Source organism: Gallus gallus, chromosome Z (assembly GCF_016699485.2).
Source record: "Gallus gallus isolate bGalGal1 chromosome Z, bGalGal1.mat.broiler.GRCg7b, whole genome shotgun sequence".
Lineage (NCBI taxonomy): Eukaryota > Metazoa > Chordata > Aves > Galliformes > Phasianidae > Gallus > Gallus gallus.
In genome coordinates, this window is record NC_052572.1 from 53,994,610 (window position 1) to 54,016,473 (window position 21,864).

Consider the following 21,864-nt stretch of genomic DNA (forward strand, 5'->3'; position numbering starts at 1 on the left):
TCTAGCCACAGACTGCATTCCACCTGTGATGTCCCCAAGTCCCCACTACAGTAGGGTTTGCTGCTCTACACAGGCACACTTCACACCATGAAGTCAGAAGTGGCGAGGTGAAGGTGCACTTAATTGGTACGGTATCTTTGGTGTTAAGCCCACAATGTTTAGAAGGCTGGTAATATTTGCAAGTGCCAGTATACATTCCTGGGGGACAACAGCAGCAATAGCACATCTTTGAAACAAATGCATGTTGTTTTAGCTGCAAGAATACCAAGTCCTCCTCCATGGCACTGTAGTAGTATGCTCCAAAGAAAAGAGTTGACAGCCTGAATAAGACATCTGGACCAGAAAGTTACTCAACAACTAAATCTTTGGAAGATTTAAATCTTCCAAAGTTAATTCTTTAGAATCTTTAGATTTAGAATTTGGTTAATCTTTAAAAATAATAACTAATAACAATAATAACAATCTTCCCAGTCACGGTGGATCACACTTAACCCTGTATTTACTATAGGGCTGGTCACATAGTGACTTACTTCACAATGAAGGAGCTTCCTCTGACTAGCACTGCATATAACACTCCTTCCTCAATCCCTCACTGCGTTGCAAGAGGAAGTACGGTGAAAGCTCTGGTAATGCAATAAACTTCCTCATAAGTCACGTCTTTCAGCACTCATGCCTGTCATAGCAATTGGCATTTTATCTGTTAGGCTGCCAATATGTAACGAATTTCATACTGGTTGATTTACTCATGTCGCTATTAATGAATGATGAATGACATTTCATCAACACATTGTAAGATTCTGGCAAGAAATCTCTTTTATCTTACAAAAAGCCTCCCCATCTGCTGTCTGCAAAACACTGACTAGTCAGTTGCAAGGTGTTGCAATTCCATCTACCAGACAACATCCAGAAAACACCTCAAGTACTTTCTATCACTGAATAGTGGCTGTAGTTCTTCACAATACTAAAAGGCAGTCAAAAAAGTAAAAGCTTTTCTTTAGTGCACTTCAAATTTTAAGAAATTCTCTTTCTCTATTTCCCATACTACATTTGAAAAATTCCTTCAGTTTTCTACCCACCCATTAGATGACTGTGACAGACAAGGAAAAACTCTTTTGTGCAGCACCCTTTTCTACAACTTAATGAAATCTGGAATTGAGCAGAACCTTCTACTTTTAAATTAAGGGTTTAACTCTATTAAGTGTTTTTTAATTTCCCAAACCAGCCTCTTTTGACTTATGCACAGAAAATGCTTATTTTTGCCTCTGATAAACCTATTGTGTATAATTGACATTAATTAGATAAGTCATGGTGCAGGGCTAAGATTATAATCTATTGATAGCACCTGAGGAATAACTCCTGCACTGGAAAATTCCTGATGCTGCTTCACTGTTTAGTTCCTTCATACTTACAGCAATTTCTAATACAGAGATTGTATAGAAATGTTTGCATGCTTCAAACAAAACACGCATTAACTTCTAAATAACACAGAAAGTATGAAAATAAATCTGTTACCCACCTTGTCAACCAGTGTCCAAAGTCTGGCCGATGAGCCCACTGGACCCCTGTCTGATTCAAGGATCGAAGGAGTCGACAGCAAATAAGAATGATCCATGGACTTGCTAAGCTTATCCACTTATCTGATCCTTTTACAAATTCAGCTGAAGATGCAGCCTTGCCTAGTTTTGAATTACTTGCTGCTTGTACGTCTATATTCTTGCATTCTGAGGCTTCTCCAATACTATCAAAATTTTGTTTCATAGTTGTGCCAAGCTGAAGGTCACATTCTTTCAGAAGAAAATGGTTTCTACAGAGTTCCTGACACAGAGCCAAACAAAGGGTATTAATAAGAAAATACCAGGTTTGATGTTCCTCTTCTATAAAACTGCTTGCTCCCAAACTCAAAACATGACCAATTGTTCCAGCCAGGATCAGCACGTCTACTTCTGACCAGCTGGAACTGGATGCACCAGGATTCTGCAAATGAAAAAATGCAACAGTGTAAAAACATATAAAAAGCTACTTAAGCATTCAAAGTGTGCTTACTGCAACATCCCACAAATAAACCAAGTAAATAATGAGATAAGTTATTCCTACCTTGACAAATCCTACAAATATACGAGAGGTTCATTTTATTGTTGCCTATTCAGTTAGCATTACAGCAGAACATTGTTTAAGATAGCATTCTGTTTAAGGTAAAAACAAAACTTCATAATTACAACTAAACAGATTTGAATTCCTTACCATTCTATGACAAAAAAAAATTGAAGCAAGTTCTTTCCCTGCCAAAGTGAAAATAGAAGCCTTGCAGAAATCAAACTTGAGATGCACATAACCAGCAGCTTTCTAACTGGCTAAGTCTGTGATGTCCTCAACTCACTATAGTGACAGTTTTCACTACTCTAATTAACAAAAGTTACTTGCAGACAGTCTGATGTATGTCTCATTCCTGCTTATCTTGAAATGTGTCCATCATCATAAAATATGTTATCGAGCTATGTACTTCACATGCTGAGGTTATCTCAAAAAAAAAAAAAAATAAAAGGCAAAAAACCAGAATTTGTCTAATGCCTCCATTAGTTTGAGTTCTTGCTCACAGCAGCTACTTCAAAGTGCTCCATCATCACTGCCCCCAGTGATATAGCTAAAAAGAGAGTGTAAGGGAATGGGCAATGTGGGAGCATCTGGTTCACTGGAGTCATCAGATTAAAGACCTTCTCACCTCACAGGAAAGGGGAAATAAAAGGGAAAGCCATTAACAAAATACACAGAGACAGAAATCTGATAAGTAAGCACTCAGGGAGACAGTAAATGGGACCAGAACTCTTCAGTAATTAATTGATGGGCCATTAAGAAAACACAGGCAGAGATCTGAGAGCATCAGTCTGGCCTTTGTAACTGATAAGGGGAAATAAACCTACACCAGTACAACCGGTATCTGAGGGGGCCTGTGGAGATATGCATACTTAGTACTAAGGAATGCTTCAGGAATGTGTCAAAATTGGCAGAGATGGGGATGAAGAGGAACAGGCTGGAGGGAGGGGGAAAGAGAGAGAAGGAAAGGACCAGTCATATCATAACACAAGCCAGCCAGTCAGTCATCCCTCTGACAACCCTATGTTTGACTGCTGCTGCAGTCTACTGTATCTTGCCAGAGCTCCGTTTATCTGCCTTCCTGTGTACTTCACCCTTAGTCCACATATGAGCACTGCAAGGTCTCGTGGCCATTGAGGTCTCCAGCCACACAATTCATGGGCCTTGTGTCAGCAACTGGAGAGATGGGCATGTGTATGGCTATGTGAGAGGTCAAAGGGACGTGGCTGGAGAGACATCAGTGTGTTTATCTTTCTCTCTGCTAAATTTAATCCTCTGCATTATGAGACTATGTTTAATTTGATATAAAATCCCAAGCCAAACTAGATGAGCAGGAGGAAAACCTGTCCCTTGGAAGACTTGAAGTCTGAGCTGGAGGTTGGCATGAGAACCTGGGCACGGTTCCAACAGAAAGGAAGAAGACATGCCCAAGCCCGAGAGTCCACCAGAGGCAGCAGGGGCTTCCAAACACATATTTGTTAGTAAAACTGTGTATCTGTGAGGCACTCTGACAAATGCCAAAATCATCAAGGTCAAATATCATCATTTCCCATTTTACGTTCTCATTAATCTTTCCTCTATGAGAGAATATCAAGCAGTGTGTCTTATGCTGATATTATAAACGCCTGATAAATAAAAGACCACTCCAAGTCCTGTTCACTTCAGAACAAAAGTCTGTCATCACTTTCACGTTAACCTCAAGTACACACTTCAACCATGCTTCATTGACCTTATGAATAAACTTAAAAAACAGCCTTGAATATTCATAGAAATAAACTGCACATAAAACACACAGATGAACCCAGTGTACCACAATTCCTGAACTGTTTAAATCATTTACACTAGAATAATACAGAAACTAACTAAACTGGGAGCAGGTAACCAGAAAGAGGGTAAACACATTAAAAATGCTTAACGTCTAGATGCAATTCTGAAGTCTCGCCTATGCTTAAGCTTTATTGACGGTTGCTTAGGTTTTTGTTCAGTAATCAAGAACACGGAGAGGACAACAAACACACTTGACCCAAGAAGCTTGTTAATACTGCCTTGATTTTGCTTTGAGGAAATCAACTTCAGGCTGGATATTAAGAAAAACTTTCTTCTCAGAAAGAGTGGTGAGGCATTTAAACAGGATGCCCAGGAAAGGAGAGTTACTGTCTCTGGAGACGTTCAAGATATTGCACTGAGGGACATGGTTAGCAGGCATGGTAGGGATGGGTTGATGCTTGGACTAGATGATCTTACTGATCTTTTCCAACCTTAACAATTCTGTGATTCTATGAACTTTTGTAAAATCAAGATTGAATAAGATTTATGAATATGATTGCAGGAGGTACAATTAAACTAATCACCTATTCATATCATCTCCATTTATTGTTCTGTTATAGAAATCTATTCCTCAAAAGTCACATCCCTTAAGAAATAAAACAAAACAAACAACAAGAAGAATAGGTAACACACTGTAATACCTAAAAATTTATCACAGAAATCATCATCATCTCAAAAACTGTACAGACCCACAATATGAATTTATTAGTGTTTGAAATTTCTTTGGTGCGCTGCAGATCACTCCTTTCTGTTTAGTATTCTGCTTTGAAAATCAGAAACCATAAACTACATTTTGGAACAAAAGGTCCAGGTAGAGCTGTTGTCTGCTCGGACCATGAAGTTCACAAAGACTGAGATATGATGAGTGCATCACTGAACTACTGAAAGCTTAAACTCCAGTAATTTCACTACGCTGACCTTAGAAGTCTTGACTAACTGAATGATGAGTGAGAATGTAAGCACCATCTGCTTGCAGAGACAAAGGAATGCGAGATCCTCAACTAATGAGAATGAACCAGCCTTCAATACCATTCGTCTCTTTTGTAAGTCATAAAATAAAATCTACATAAGGATTGCTGTATCGTATTGGGTGGTTGTCAGCACTGACAGGAAAACAAGTTCTTTTGGCAGAACAGCAGGTTCATAAGCTGAAAAGAAAATGATGTATTATCAACAGGAAAATGCAGCAACCTCATAAAAATTACTGTATTAGTGAGAAATGTCCCAGTGTCAGAAGTCCACATTTTATGCCTAACAATTCCAGTGAAAATGAAAAAAAAGGACTTCTACATCCATATCAAAAGGTTAAGTCCAACAGTATTTATTGATAAGCCACATTGCAGGCCAGTATTAGTCACCTGAGCAAATCTATGCAAGCTGAAAAATTATCCTGCAAATGATAATCTCCTGAGCCTTAATGATCCAAGAAATAATGAAAACATCTTTATTGAGGTTTTCTGAATTTACTGGTGATCCCTCATATGAGCTGTGACATGTTAGGAATGATATTATTAAGGTTTTTCATTGTTGTTGTTGTTGTTGTTTATAATGTAGACTAACCTTAGATTACTTGGATTGTGCTTACTTTCTAGACCTGTTTTACAGGCATAGAAATGTAGGTCTGAATTTAACATTCACTGCTCTGAGCTCCTAGTTGCTTAACACCCCCAGCTCTCAGGAACCCAGCAGGCACTCCAGATAGTAAATAATAAAAATGACTCGCACCACTATCCTGGTACACAAATTTAGTATGAAATCTTTAGTTCATGAGATTTCTAAATGCCAGGCTTCCAATTTAAACCTCTCATTTGCCAACCTAGGATAGCTTTAGTATTTGATGTACAGGCATTGGTAACTAAATAATACAGAAACAGATGCTTGAATATCTTTTGCTAGCCTGCACAGGTGCCAATGGAATATATGCCCCCCTGTCCATGGAAATTACATTTTCTTTACTTCTAAATAAAACCTCCAGTAAAGAATCTTCCAGGTCCAATTCCAGTTATGTACTTTCTGTTCAGCTGAGAGTAAAGATCTTTTTCACAATAATTAACTTTCCATACTTAATGCCTGAGAAATCCTAAATCACTTCCTAGACATATTTTATTTTATTTTATTTTTCATATTTTATTTTTCATGTCCACCATCACCCAAAATTTAAATACTCATCATTTAATTCACTTTGGATACTTGAGCTGCCCGCATCCAGTCTTATTTTCTAATTATGACTACTTCCCTACAGCAAAACACTACAGACCACATTTGCTCCTGATACTCTTTCACAGCAGGCTGAGGTCATTTTTAAGAGCGACCCAGCCATGGCATCATCTAATAACTCCTTTCCCCCCCCATCAAATAAAAGAAATGCAAGCATATTTTTAGGTACAATTGTATAAAATATTTTACCTTTCAAATCAGTAGGCAATACTGCATAGAGGAAGGAAAAAAACATTTTAAAATGAACAGAGTATTTTAAAATGAAAAGAAAAGGGGACATTTTGTTTAAGTAATGAAAAAAAACATTACAATAGTGCACAACACAGCTTCTCAAAACCGTATTTGACAAGCTTGACTTATGGGTTCTATTTTCATAGAACTACTAATCCTGATTTATATCAGGGGCGAAAAAAAAGCATTTTTAAGTAGTAGTAAATGCTGTACTTAAAAACTGCCATTAGAGTAATCCTACTAAGAAGTAGTTAACATTTTTAAAGATCTGCTACTGCTCCTAAAAGGCTGCAGAATTATTTACAGCCCTAAGTGTCATTAAAAGAAGGGACTGGTGCTGCTAGAAACATAGTAATCAGAACCTATAAATAACAGCCAGGAAGCAGATGCTAACACTGCCTGCACTGGGCTTCAGAAAATTCATGAACTTGGTAATCAGTTTCTATATTCAGTCACAGTGAAAAAAAAAAAAAAATAAAGAGCATTACAAATGAGAAGCACTTGAAAAAATCTTTAGATGTGAACGGAAACAATTTAAAGGAAAAAAAAAAAAAAGCTCTGAAGTCGTTAACAGTAGAACTTATTTTAATTGCTTTTAAAATACCTGCAGTTTACCATGTAGCAAGAGCTTAGGAAACACTTCCAGCGTTTTTAAATGGCAAGACCTTGATTTAGGATTCTACTCCTAACATCTGAAAAGCAAGATTTCGTAACTGTTTCAAATATGAAGGGCACATGCAGACTCACAGGTCATGGGCACTTGGATTCAGACATTTTAGCATAATAATACTCCTAATTCTAATAGAAGACACTTCAAGATTGACAGAGAGTATTTACAGACAATCAGTTTCTTCCCTAAAGTCTAAGTATTCTGCTGGAAAAGAGAATGGAAAATGGGACACAGTTGTGTGTGTATTTTACTGATTGCCCTCCAATTACTTGTCAGTAATCTCTCATGCCCACAACAAAGGCAGTACTGGATTATTTTCTGCTCCCTTCCACATTCTCCAGGCTTTATCTTTGTATAAACAGCTACCTGCAAGAAGCCACCAGTATCTTTCCTGCAAAAGCCCTGAAACTGGAAAAATGTAAATCAAATAAAGTGTCACTGCTTTTACAGATCAGGAATAGAAGCAATTATTAACTAAACATGCAACGTATTTTAAGCTTGCTCTGGAACATGAACAGGGATAGAGAAGCTTATTTGACAATGAGATGAGATATGCATCCACTAATCCAGTCATTTATGGAGTGGGATGAAGATGGGTTGATGAAAATCAATTTCTACAGGTCTGCCTTCATAAGACGTATTTCAGCTTCTCACATCTTCAAATATACCCTACGTACAAAATATAAATATAGCCCTGGAATGGAGAATCCAGTACTTTTTACCTGTACCTCCCCTCATCCGGGGGTGAGCTAGATCTTGAAAATATTGCTGAAAATGTCCTTGTTCATTTATTACCAATTTGAAGCAGCTAATCTTTTGCTGGTATGTGCTGATCTTCCACTTAGGTGAAACAGCAGAAGACGCGTATGATTCATGATGCACCAATTTCACATAATCCCTAACCTTTTCAGTCTAAGGAACATTTGAGTTGATAGATGTTCTAGTACAGCCAAAGACAGGTATTTTCCAAGGTGAGAGACAAATAAGCATCTTCGTGTCCAAGAGACACTATACAATCACTTAAAATGACAGAAGTGTTACTGCCAGTGACACCAGTTTTCACATGTGAATAAAGTTTTTCCCACTTCCTAAGTTCCAGATGGGCCCGGACAACTGGTACCAAAGAGAAAAAGCAGGCAAGCTGCTGCCGAATCCACCATCTTCAAGCAAAAAAGTGCTGGGCTTACAGTTCTTCACCATCCAGGGAGAAAGCTCCAGCTGATGCGCTCTCTTATAAGCAGAATGTAGGGTGCTGGAGGCAAGGACACAAAACTAGGAACAATATCTAGCATATTGCATCCAATCAGTCTATTTTTGCTCAATTAGTTCTCAAAGACAGATGTAAGGGAAAATCAGGGTAGGGAAAGAAGACAACTGAAACGGAAAGAACAGATAAACGCTTTTCACACATACTTGATGTGTTCCTTGACAGAATTATCCGTGTCCATTATGGTGGTAACAATTAGTTTGTTTCCTAAGGAAAGCCATTCCATACAATTTTGAATACCAGGAGGCATTTTGCAATTCCTGCTGCGATCGCTGACAGAGCAGTATTATTAGCAGTATATAAGCCATCTGCAGGAAGTTCACCAGCAGCTGCCTCTCACCAGCAAGGATGTAAATGTGCCAAGAACAGATGGGGATGATACCCTAAGACTCAGGCCAAGCTAGAAACACAAAACTCATATCTGTACAGCAGTACGTGGTAAGATCCTATTCTAAACTTATCACTGAAAGAACAGCTGATCCATACTAAGAAAGGAGAAAAGAGTGTGTCTTGACACTTTGCTCCAGATTCCCCGAAGAGCCACCACAGTCCGGGAAGCCCCAAAATGTCTGGGTCAAAGCTTACTCAAAGGAGGACTCAATGACTTCTGTGAAGTTGCCTGGGTCACCCCAGATACCGAAAGGCTAACAGGAGTGGAAGACCTACACTGTGTTCACATATTCTTTGATCAACTCAACGTATTGTTGGTTCTGGCACCAGTGTCTTGGGTGCGTGAAGCTGAAGGCCTCACTTTGCCATCCAAGAGACCTCACGGTTTACAGTTCACAAGTGTTTTTTCAGTAAGAAGCCCTAGTAAGATCCTGTTATTCCCCGACAGTTCCCCAAAGGAGAGAAATGCAGGAATGGAAAATGTTACATAGCAATACTAAGATGTTGCCATCTTCAAAACCCAGCAACCTGAGATGGACATTGTCTGCTTGAAGTATACACGTGGATGGTTAGCTAACAGGCATTCAGTGGTCAGAGAAACAAAACTCTGTGAGAAATTACAAGCCCTTAGCTGTCACAAGAGAAAGTACAATTCAATCCCTACCACACAGAACGTTATCTCATATGAACAATCCATAAATCACTGGGGAAAAGAAAATAAATGAATAAGCAGAGGGAAGATCAGATCAGAACGCTTAAAGGCAGAAAACTCGAAGAGAATCATCAACATTACAGTCAAACAATACTGTGCTAACAGCTCTCCAGGTCAGCCTCATCTCAAATGCAAGAAAGGAAAAAGAAAAAGAAAAAAGAAAAAGCCACATAACAAAAGGTGTGACAAAATTAAGCAAAATAAAGAAATGACAAAGCCACAGAAGCTGCCCTGTTAAAGAGTTTAAAGGCTTTCCCTAGGGAAGTCCCCAGCAAACAAAAACTTTGAAATACAACTTAAGCAGAAGCTGCTTTATAACAATTTTGCATAGTACTTCAATCTTACTTGTTATACCTTGAGTATGAAGGAAGAAGTACAAACAAAAAAACAGTAAAGGAAACAGGTCTTCAGGCATCTAAAGGCAAATGCAGAGCACTAGCCTCTAGTGAAATAAGCACTGTTATGTAAAGAATATTTGCACCACATCCTCTCCTACAGAGGCTTCAGGCTTTATCTTGAACATGCAAGAAAAGTATTGTGCTCATTTTCTCAACAGACTTCAGAGATAGGTAGAATACAGTTCGAAGTGCAATACTGCTGTTTGAAGACTAGTTCTCCTTTTATCTTTAATGAGACTAAATCTAAGAGACCACTAATGCCCACTACTCCTACAGTGTTGGGCGTCACGCAGAATTAACTGTTTCCTAGGTATATAAGGAAGACTTCACATCAAAAACAGACTGAGTTGCTCTGAGACTACCATCGCTGTTCTTGATCCAGTTAAAGTGGATTGCTTGTAAATTTTATGTAAGTATGGAACACCATCATTTTTAGGTTCTTACTGTTGATTAAAATTAGAAAAAATGTTGACACTTAAGATGACAAATGAGCTTGTTTCCTGTTGTTGCTTTTGTTTACGGCTGCACAGCAAATAAGCATTAAGATTCTATGCAATCCAGTGATCATTTACTATTATTTCAAGGTCATATTATTTTCCTTCCTACAAAACAAAACTTCCATCTCATCGTATAACCCAGAAAAAGCTAAACTGAATCCATTTAAAGACCAATACACCCCTAGGTACTAATAGCATTAACAAACCATATAACTAGACATCTTCTCCAGCATATTTTTCCATTCACATTGATTAAGTCTGCATTTTTTCATTTGCCTTTTAAAATAATCCACACATGCATCACTAGGCTTGGTATCAAAACATTACTACTAGTTTGAGAAAATAATGAAAGTTATTGAAGAACTAGAAGCAAATTATGACCTACATTTAGAAAGACTCATGCTAGGAGTTGTACTTCAAATGAAACTTCTTTCCCTGATATCATTAATGACATTTTACACTATTTCAGTCTAGGTGTTCAACACTCACACACACACTTTACGTTAACAATAAACATGAGTGTAAGAATGAAACACCATGACCTACTACAACTTCCTTCCTTGATCACTTTGAATACACTAAACTGCACAAAAGAAAACTGAAAAGGAAAAAGAAAATGCTGCCTTCAAGAGAGGAGAATGGAATTACTTTTAGCCCAAGGCTTCTCTCAGAAAAATAGGTTGTCTGAGAGAGAATGACATAAATGCAGAAGTTACAGAAACAAAATGATAAATTCCAACTTGCATAGCTTGAATAATAAAAATTTGCAGCCTCACTCAAAGACTTTAAATGTATAGTTGAGGAATTCCAGCATATATTTATAAATACTGCAATATTAATTCTGCAAAGTACTGTCTATTTTCAGTTACACTGAATACAGCAATTGCATACTTATATAAGTCAAAAACCTGCTTTTTAGCTTGAAAAAAATTGTTCTTACAAAATATCATACGTCTTGCATCAACTGCAGTTGTGAAACAGCTCTGTATAAGAGTTTAAAATTAGTATACCGTTAGACTGCTTCTGACCTCATAAAATCAACTGTAAAATAATTTAATCTGATTAGAATGATTCTTAAAGTAAGGTGAAAAGAAGCACTTCTGTGATCTTCTTTACAGCAATCTGTTATTGTGTCACAGTGAACATACCACGTTTCAACACTAATTCTGAATGATTCCAATTACATTACAAACTGCAATTCTTCTATCTACACACACACACACAAATCTTTCAACAAACTTTACTTGGAAGTATGCCACAAGGAGCGAAACACTGTGAACCATAATTAATGCATGCTCTCACCTTCAGTGGCAGTCTGGAATTCTCAAGAATCTTTCCAACGGCAGATAAAATACCGCACATGAGTGCAGAAATCAGCATCATCACTCCAACTGCTGTTAACCAGGACATACTGCAGAAATAGCATAAACTTTCTGCTGATGTGCATACAATGACGTGAACTGCACACAGCATCAGACACATCAAGTAAAACAGCAGAGAGAAGAGCGGAGGGGAGAGGGGCACTTCAAATTCTGCCCGACTGCTCAGAGCTTTTGGCACGCTGAGAAAAAGTAGCAGCAAAACCTACGGGAAAAAAAAATAAAGCAGAGAACTGATAAGTAAAGAATCAGGATTTGCTAAGGCATACAGCCAGAATTCACATACAAAAAACTCATGCTGTGGCATCCACATCACTCTAACATACATACCTCATCTGAAAAAAGTCACGAAACACTATGCTGGGTGGTCTGACCAGTGCAAGACTTCACCATATAAAGGGGCAAAGCAAAAGTAGTGCTTTTATCAGTTTAAGGGGTTGGACACACAGTTTATCAGGTTCTAATAAACTACTAAGTGCCTCCTGACCTGCTGTGTCTGACCACGTGCATGATCTGCCTTTACTGTGACAGCTTCAACTCTCTACAGAATTAAGTGTTTTAAGTCTCAATGCCAAAATAGTTCTTGAATAAACAAATCTGACTCATTATTTATAGCCTACAAAGGCTTAAAGTGACATGCACACTCTAACAATGGCCATTTATCTCAGACTTCTTGCTGAGTCAAGTAGCTTCCCAGGCCAGGGAAAGCGCTCATCTTATCACGTAAGAGTATGCTGTTTTCAGAGCTTAAGAATTCACCTGGTGTTTATTTTTGTCCCTCTCCTTATCTTAATTTGATTTACCAATTTCATTTTCGCTTTGCGATAGCCTGCACAACAATCACTTAGAATTCCAGGTTTCTTCCCAGGTAACTGTACCAGTGAAGATGAATACCACCATTAGCAATTTCTGCTACCCATGTGCACATAAAGAGAAAATCCAGCCACGTGCTGGAAAGATGCTCTGCAAGAGGCACACGCATACCAAGTATTAAACTGAGCTCAATCTGCTTGTAGTAGGGCAGGATTAAAACAGATCTAAATAAAAACTGTTCTATCAGAGTACAGCCAATCTATAATTGTTCACTTGTGAAGACCTCTACCTAAAACTTACTCATCATTACAGCTATATATAGTAAACTAGACTTTAAACAATTTTGATGCACTGCAGCCTACCACTTACATTATACCTTCCACAATTCATGTACATTTAAAAGCATGAGATTTCACAGTATACTGGCTCAGGTTTTACTTTTTAATACAGGTCTTAAAATTAGAACAAAGCACTCATTATACTAAAATGCTCAAACTGTAGTTATCTATAAATCTATATTTAGCTCTTTTAAGCAAATGCATGGTTATTAATGTCCTAGACGTATACTCTTCATTTAAAATATAGGACAAATAGCAGTTGTATAATCATGTAGCTTGAAGTCAGTTGCGATATTCCTTGCCTTTATTTCTGCAGTGAAGGGTGGAAAATACATATAAGACAAAATGACTTTGGAAAGTAAGGCAATTTCTTGAGTTTTGATCTGGAAAAAAAATAACCACACAGAAAAACAGCTGTACAGTATAGTTTTCCAATGACACTGAGCAGGCTCTCATCAGGTAAAGTTTTCATTGTTAGAGCTATTAACTGCAGGTTTCTGTTGATAAAGAGCCATTAACTAAAATACTGAGATCTGTTTTGTTGAAAAACTAAGCACTGACAACTGCAAAAAAAGAAATCCAGTGCTTCAGGTACAAAGTGACTGTAAGGGCTTGAATGCTTAGGTTCAGAAACCAAACGAACATGACAGGACTATAAGCACTTCAACTACAGAGTGGCATTGCTCCAGATTTGCTGTCCTAGGGTAGGCAGAGAATCTACCATCTCGTGCCCTGTGGGGACTGTGGAACTACTGTCAAGAGGTAAGCAGTGATATAGCCCACTGAGCAGTCTACCAGAAAGCCATCTCAAATGTGCTTTGTGTACAAGAGATGAGGCACAGCCTGCAATGGTTGAGAAGACTAAAATACAAAACAGCTACTTATCTCCTGTTATCCATTCCAGACACTGAACATAACTATATGCATAGCTATTATACAGCCTTGTAGGTGTATGGTGCTGTACGCATGCAAGCATTACTCCATCATAGGGAGTAATGCTAATTCTCACCAAAGTTGACAGCAATGTTACCTAAACTGTAAGTGCACATTTTTGCATATATAAGTGCAGGGTAACTCATCAGCGTGTTTCTCAAAGCATTACCACAGAGGCTATTTCCAGCATATAAGACTTCCCCAAACTATCGATTGCAAAGAATCACTTAAAATTCCAGAAGTGTGATATCTTATCTTTACTCCTACAAGAGATATGGAATGGAAACCATGCCTCTTCCAGCAAGCACTTGTTTCAGGACTACTGACTTATCAGTACCAAGAAGAATTCTCAGAATGGTGGAAAAAAAATTGGCCATATAGGGTTTAGCTTGTTCTGAGCAGCTGTGTTTGTTGTTAGATAAAGGTGAAAAAAGTAGGAACTTCACTGCAGATTTTTTTTTTTTATGCAGGGAGTTGGAACTAGATCTTTAAGGCTCCTTCCAATCCAATCTATTCTGTGACTCTGTGATGTGCATATTTACCAAGTTACACCAAGACACAGGCAACTTATATCAAAAGTTCTCTTGAATCATTTCACAGGGTAATAATTTAAAAAGAGTACCATGTTCATCTTTCAAGTACAGACAGCAAACCCTAAAAGACTTAATTCTGAAGAATATACACTAGACAGTCAAATAACAGGATCTTTTATGTTTTGTATATAGCTTTTTCCATAAAAAGACGTATTTTTTTTTTACCTCCATAACGATCACAGTCCCCACCATCATCGAATACATGTCATACTGTGCCACTTGTTTGCTTAGTGAAGAACTCAAAGTCCTCAAGGCCTCCAGATATTGTTTCAGGACCTTTTTGCCAAGATTTAAGAGTATTTCTGAATTATTCCCCTCCAGGTACAGTTTGATCCAGTTACCATGGGATTTTTCTGCTATCTTAAACTGCTCATATCCAAGATCTAGTAGGGGAAAAAAAAAAAAACAACAACATATAAGAGGATCCATGAACAAGGAGGATAATTAGAGATCTAAACATACTTTTACATGTTTTTTATATTTGCTTCTGTAATTTACAGAAAAACTGCTACAGCAGTTGAAACTTATTTTGCACATAGAAAGTAGCGTTACCTTCCAGGAGCAAGACCATAATGAGACAGTTACGCACAATAAAAACAATTAATCCCCAATCAAATAAAATGTCAAAGACTCTGAAAGCAACTAACATATTAAAACAGCCATTTACTTTTACAAAAGGTTTCCAGGATAAACACATCCAAATGCTTTAAATCCTTAAAACAGTCTTTTGTTGTTGTTGTTTTCCCCTCCAGTTGTGCTACTCACTATCCAGGCTGTTATTTCACAAGTAGGAAATCATCAGATTGCTGAAGAAAGTTTATTTCTCTGAAGAAACCACTGAAGGATCAACACACAACAGATGAGAGGCCCTGATTTTGCTGCAAGTGATGAGAATCAGTTGGTAACACAAAGTGGAACACAAAATAAGCAGTATTTTGATGCAGGCATAGGAAAGTTAACAACTGAAGTGCATGGTTTGGCTCCAGGCATTTGGATTATCAAAGCTGGTGCAGAACAATCCTCCTTCCATGAAACTAGATACCCTTGCTATAGTATAAGGACTGACTGCAGGTCCAAACTGGATTAAAAAAACTGATACTGCCACTAACCTACAGAAGCAAGAGGCTTGTAACAGAAGGTGATTTCATGATGGCCCATCCACATTTAAAAGCATTCTGGCCAGAAGGAAAACTTGTGGTAGGCGGGAACGTTAACCTTGAGTGAGGACAATAGGTGAGATAGGAAAGAAACAAATACCCAAATCCTATTTTAGAAGTCCTTTGCAATTACAGCAGCAGTGGCTTTCATCCTGCATGTATTTTCCCTTCCAGAAGTACTGGGTATTCCTCGGAATCCTTACATTACACAAAGTTATAGTGAATATAAGACACACGCGTATGTGGACAGACAATGAATCTTAAAAGACAATTCCAAGGATGCAAGAGAGAGCACCACTACTTTACTCTCCCATCACTAATGCTATTTTCCCACTGCCAGCTTTCCCATTGCTAAATATGCACAGAAAAAGCTGCAGCAGAGTAATTCCTGACCAGTTTTGACAGCATTTTTACTTCCCCAAGAGATGTATTCAGCAATGACAATAAGCAGATACTGAAGGCAAGCATAAAAGAGACATAATTTTGTTCACACGCAGAAGACAATTAGACCAATTCATAATTATAAACATGAAGTTTAAAAAGAAATCTGCAGAAATTAATAGTTTGAGACTTATATCTTCTTCAGCATTATACTCACTTTTAAGTTTAATTTCAAGAGCACGCATTTGCAACACAGCAAATTAGGTCAGCTGCTGTGTTTTACAGTAAATATTGAAAGTGGTATTGTATCTTAAAGCACTTAAGACATGCTTTTCTTTTTCATTTTATAGGTGCTTTGCCCCATACTCCAACAGGCCCTACAGTATTTAAAAACTGGTCAATGGGAATAGTGTGCAACCACAACACAAGCTCAGTTTAGAACAGAAGAAACTGTATTTCAGTAGACACTGTGCTATGTGAACATTCATATTAACCTGCACTGTTCGCAAGAAATGTTTCTTTTGCTTCATTTTAATAATTATCAGAGAACAAGAGAACATCCCAAGTCAGAAGGGAACCACATGGATCAATGAGTCCAACCTGTGGCTCCACATAGAACCCTTGCTATTTCCATGCCATTTCACTATACAGTTAATGACAAGGGCAAAAAGAACAATCTGGAAATGGTTACTTAACAAGCTTAACATTGTCCTCCTAACTTTAATTCCTTAACTTCTTACTTAAAAGTAAGTTAAACATTTACTGTGGTGTTTCAGAAAGCAAGGGTTAAAGTAATTGGTAGTGCTGCTTCGCAGAGCTCTGACCTAGATGCGTGAATGGAGTGCCTTAGCAAGTTCACTAAACTGAAAGGTACTGTTGACTCCTTGGAGGGACAAGAGACCTTGCAGATGGATCTAGATACAGCGGAGTACTGGACAATCATCAACACCACAACATTCAGCAAAGAAAAATGCCGTGTTCTGCACATGGGACAAAGCAACGCCAGACGCAGGCACAGATGGGAGACAAGTGCCTCAAGAGCAGCACAGCAGGAAGGGACCTGGGGATACCAGTAACATCAGCTCAGCAAAAGCCAGCACCAAGCCTGGCAGCCAAAGGGAAACTGCATTTTGGGGTGCAGTAAACACAGCACAGCCATTCAGTTAAAAGAGGTGAATGTCGCAATATATTTAGCATCGCTGAAGCCTCCTTTTGAATACGGTGTGCAGTTCTGGTCTCCGCAGTATGAAAAGCATGTTGAAGTTCTTCAAAGTAACTACGGGACACAGAGTAACAGGCTGGATGACATGTTCTGTGAGGTGACACTGATGACACTTGGGCTATCTAGTTCGAAGGAGGCCAAAAGACCACCTCATTGCTCTCTGCAACTTTTTGAGGAGGGGAAGTGGAGAGGGAAGTACCAGTGGTTTCTTCTCTCCAGTGACTCATGACAGGATGCAAGGGAGTGGCACAAAGCTGCACCAAGGGTGGTTCAGGCTTAGCATTATGAAAAATTTACACAGTCAAACAATGGAAAAGGCTTACTAGAGAAATGGTTGAAGCCTCATGGCTGACAGTGTTCAAGAGACGTTTAGACAATGCCCTCATTAATGTGCTTAACTTTGTTTAGCCTTGAAACAGTCAGACAGTTGGACTTAATGATCTTTGTAGATCTTTTCCAAATGAACTATATTAAAAAAAATATGCTGATTCTACTACACTGGAGGCTTACAGGTATCTGCTGGTGAGTACAGTTCAATCAGCAGCAAACACTTGCATATCAAGACAGCTGTCAGTGTGCACTGAGACTTCCACAACATACCTCTTAAACAGTGAATTCTCTAGAAAGTTTCTCTTCCAGCATGTAAATTCAAATAACTCCTACTTGGAATAAGAATTAAATACTCATACTTTTGAGGAAATACAGATATCCAGAATGGATTATCTAAAATGAGCTTCAATCAAACCAAGATTTGGCACAGCACCCTTATATTACACAGAACACTGAAACTTGCACAAGTTATATTTTGAAATCTAAGTAATTTCTGTCTACATCTTCTGCTTCTGTTCCAATTCCATTTCTTTTTTTTTTCCCCCCAGTCTTCTTTCTTACCTCCTTCTAACATTTATTTCACTCATCTGCCTCTCTCTTGGTTATGCTTCCCAAGTATCTGGTTGATAATTTTATTTAATTACAGTCACAACTTCTTCAGTTTCAGTATATAAACCTCAGAAATCAGCAAATTATTTCGTTCAGTATAAACACATAATGTAAGTTTAGGATTGGGACCAAACTAAAAAGCAGACATTCATTTTATTAATATCCAACTTGTACTGAAGTGTGGCTTTTTGTTCCACTGTAAAAAGCGCCTTTTACAGAAACAGCCCTAGTTGTGTTAGATAATTCAGATGAATGATCTGAAGCTTAGGACGGGAAGGAAGCAGTACTAACTACCTACAACTGCCCACCACACTGAGATATGAACACGGTCACACATTCAGAGTGCTCTTCCAGGTGCAGTGAGAATAATCAGTCACTGAAACAACCTTACCAGGTACATGGTAGATTCCCCAACACTCAGAGTTTTCAAGAGGCAATTGGACATGTAAGTTCCTTTTCCCACAGAAGGGTGGACCTGACAATATTTTGAGATCCACTTCAACATGGACTGTTCTAAAATTCTATGAATAACAATTATATTTTAGAAACAGTATTTTTGCTCAGAATTCAACTGAAATTTCGTCACCTATCAGTTGTTACTAACCAAGAATCTGTAACAGAAATTTTCAACTTGTAGTTGGCAAATGAGTGAGATGTTTAATTGGGTTAATTACTGAGGTTTCTTATCCTCAAAAAACTTGACAGCGCACTTCATCCATGGAACTCAGAAATGGTATGCCCAAGATTTGTCAGCACAACTCAAATGAGTGTGCAGGTGGTCCACAAAGAAGAACCAGAAGGCTCAGAACAGAGCTAGAACATTGTTTAGAACTATGCCCAGTCACATCTTGAATGGCTGCAAATACACAAACTACACAACTTCTACATGCTACTTATTCCAGTGTACTACTACCCCTACAGAAAAATGTTTCCTATCATTTATGTTTAATGCCTCTTATTCACTCATCAAGCACCACCAAATTTAGTTTGGTTCAGTCTTTTTTATTTCCTTCCATCAGGCATTATATACATTGCTGAAATCTTTCCCACGTCTTCTCCTCTCCAAGCTGAACAGCCCAAGCATCCTCAGCCCCTCTCCTAGTATGACAGATGTTCTAGTCCTCTCACTCATTTCATTATAATGTCCACATCTTCCTTACACTGAGGAAGCCAGAGTTGGGTCAAGGACCCACCGTGTGACATGACCTCACCATAACTGAGGAAAGCGAAAGAATCGACCTATTGATGACTGCCTTCCTAATGAAGCCCTGTATACCATTGACCTTAATTCCATGATGATGTATTGTTGGTTTATATTCAACATCATTTCCTACAAGACCCCTTGTCTTTTTCCACCAAGCTGCTCTCCAGCCACTCAGCATCAAACCTGCAGTTACTTCTCCCCGGATGCATTTCTCTTTGCTAAACTTCATGAGGTCAGACCATTTCTCCAGTTTGTATTAATAGCAGTAAACTCAACTGGTGCATCATTCTTCAAGTTCTGCACCATCTGCAGTATTGCTGAGGGATGCTCTGTCACATTGTCTAGCTCATAAATGAAGATGTTCAACAGTACAACGCAAACAATTCTCTCCATTTATCCACCAGGCCAGACATGTTGTAGGGTGGTGTGAAACGTGGGATACTATTTACCATCAGTTACCAAACAGTCCAAAGTTAAGCACCATCTATCCAGACTTTTGAATTACAGGCAGCATTAGTCACCAATTCAGTGACTCTTTAAGTATTTCTAGGGACTGACGTATCAACAAAACTTACCACTAAATAAACAGGCAGACATCTTTTTTTCCCCTATCAGTCTTAATGGTAATCAAAGTTACCTACAGTATGTGTTAAGATAAAGCCTTACTCATCCAGGAACCTGTGAGAACAGCAAGACTCCTTAAGACGTGTACAGCAACATAGATAATTCATCTTAAAAAACTGCACAAACAACTATGGAGACTTACAGCTGATTCCATCTTACAGAGGCTATGTTACTGAAAGGAGAGAACCTAATCACAGGTGCTCAGCTGTTCACTACCATCCTATCTCCAGTAGTATAGCACTCCTCATAGCAGTTCAGTGTCACAAACAAGTAGCATAAAAATCTTAACATTTCTTCCATCCTGAGTAATATTAATTTCTTATCTCAAAGGAAAGCTACAAGTTGAAATAATGCTGCTCCTGGTAAGAGAATGAAGTAAAATAGAAGCTGGTAGGAGCTTCAGCCTGCTTCACCAGCGCTTGGAGAAATAGTCAGATGGAGTTTTGTGTTGGAATTTTCAATAAAAGAGTCATATTCAGAACTCTACCAACATAGTGAGTTTCTTCATTTGATCCATTTGCTAGAGGAAAAAATATCAGTAGTAGGGCTTTATTATCATAGCATTATCTATGCTAACTTTTCACTATTATAGGCAACACTTGTTTTAACAGACTCCTGGACAGGGTTTAATTATGATTAGAAGCCATGATGTTGAAAGATAATTATTTCTTGATCTACAGTGATCATTTTGCTGAACTTCACATTGTCTTCCATTTTAATTACTCATATCTCTAATACAACTTTACATTCCTCTGCAGTCATTTATGCGATTCAGATACAGTCAAGCAACAAGGACTTCAGGCTTCAGAATCAGTTTAAATCAACATTTTCTAATGTCTAGGGTAAAATATTCACCTGCAGCCTCCGACTATTTTAAGTTTTATTCACATATTTATATTATCTTGCTTATTTTTGCTACAGTCTTCATCATGCTTCTTAAACAAATATTACATTTTGCTAGGGTAGACATACAATGTTTTGGTTGTTTTTCCAACCTTGTTTTTTATTCTTTCCTCCTAACATATACAAGTATGTATGTGTACATCTAGGTGTACTTTTAATTAGCAATCTTGCATGTCTTTGAGTTCTCGCTCCCATGTAAATTCACACAAGAGAAAAAAATAAAAATGGAAAGAAACTCATCATAAGTTTTTTCCCAGCGTTATTGGAAGTTATTTCCCAGCATTATTGGATGTATACTTCCTAAACCAGAAAATTAATTCCACTGTGCTATTCCTTCAAATAGCGCACACAATCAGTGCCCTGTACCTCAAAAATAGTACACAGGAAAACAATGAGATTTAACTACACAGGTAGTTTTACTTTAATCTTACCCCTCCATCATTATTTCTGCTCTTTCATCTACCAGTAGAAGTACTGAACGTTTTTATAAAAAGACTCTACTTGGAAGTAGCGTGTTGGAATAAATAACAGTAAAGAGCAAACTCCACATCATTCCTCTAAATATTGCTCTCAATTAAATAGCTAGTTTGCAGTGTCATGCTTAAATTCTTAAACGTAAAAACCCCAAACTGTGTTAGAAAGAATCTCATATAATTAGGTGAATATCCTTCTTCTCATTTATTGCTTTTTTAGATTATTTACCTTTTTCATAGGCGGGTGTATTCTCTTGCAACAGTGTGCTAAGTTGGAACCCATTCATGTGCAAGAAACGCAGTTGTTCTCTCATTGTTTTGCTTCCCACAACTGGTAATATAATGTTCCCAACATTGTTTCTTGAAATTGGTAGACCAAGACCTACTGCCAGTGTACTAGCCAAATCAGTTTGTTGCACAAGTTCAAGTTGGGTTAGAGGACCTAGAATCAACAACAAAAACAAAACAAAACAAAAACAAATAAAACCTTCAATTACAGGCTCATTCTGTTTACACAGCAAAAGCTGGACATCTCATTAGTTAAAAAGTATTTTCACTGCTGTTACAACAACTATTTCATGAGAGCTACAGAATGATTCTTTTTG

At 38.0% G+C, this 21,864-nt stretch overlaps 1 protein-coding gene across 6 annotated transcripts in view; it reads right to left on the bottom strand.

Moving 5' to 3' along the window:
• PIGG (phosphatidylinositol glycan anchor biosynthesis class G) overlaps positions 1-21,864 on the bottom strand; it is a 115,908-nt gene that overhangs the window by 81,794 nt on the left and 12,250 nt on the right. For all 6 annotated transcript variants that reach the window (XR_003072231.3, XM_004949327.5, XM_424872.8 and 3 more), the window contains 4 exons: positions 21,489-21,701; positions 14,522-14,739; positions 11,603-11,884; positions 1,517-1,974 (listed from right to left, as the gene is read on the bottom strand). Coding sequence is in view for 5 of the 6 variants with exons in the window: in XM_004949327.5 (XP_004949384.1) it covers positions 1,517-1,974; positions 11,603-11,884; positions 14,522-14,739; positions 21,489-21,701 (1,171 nt within the window). In the remaining variant the exon portion in view is untranslated. The remainder of the gene's footprint in view (positions 1-1,516; positions 1,975-11,602; positions 11,885-14,521; positions 14,740-21,488; positions 21,702-21,864) is intronic.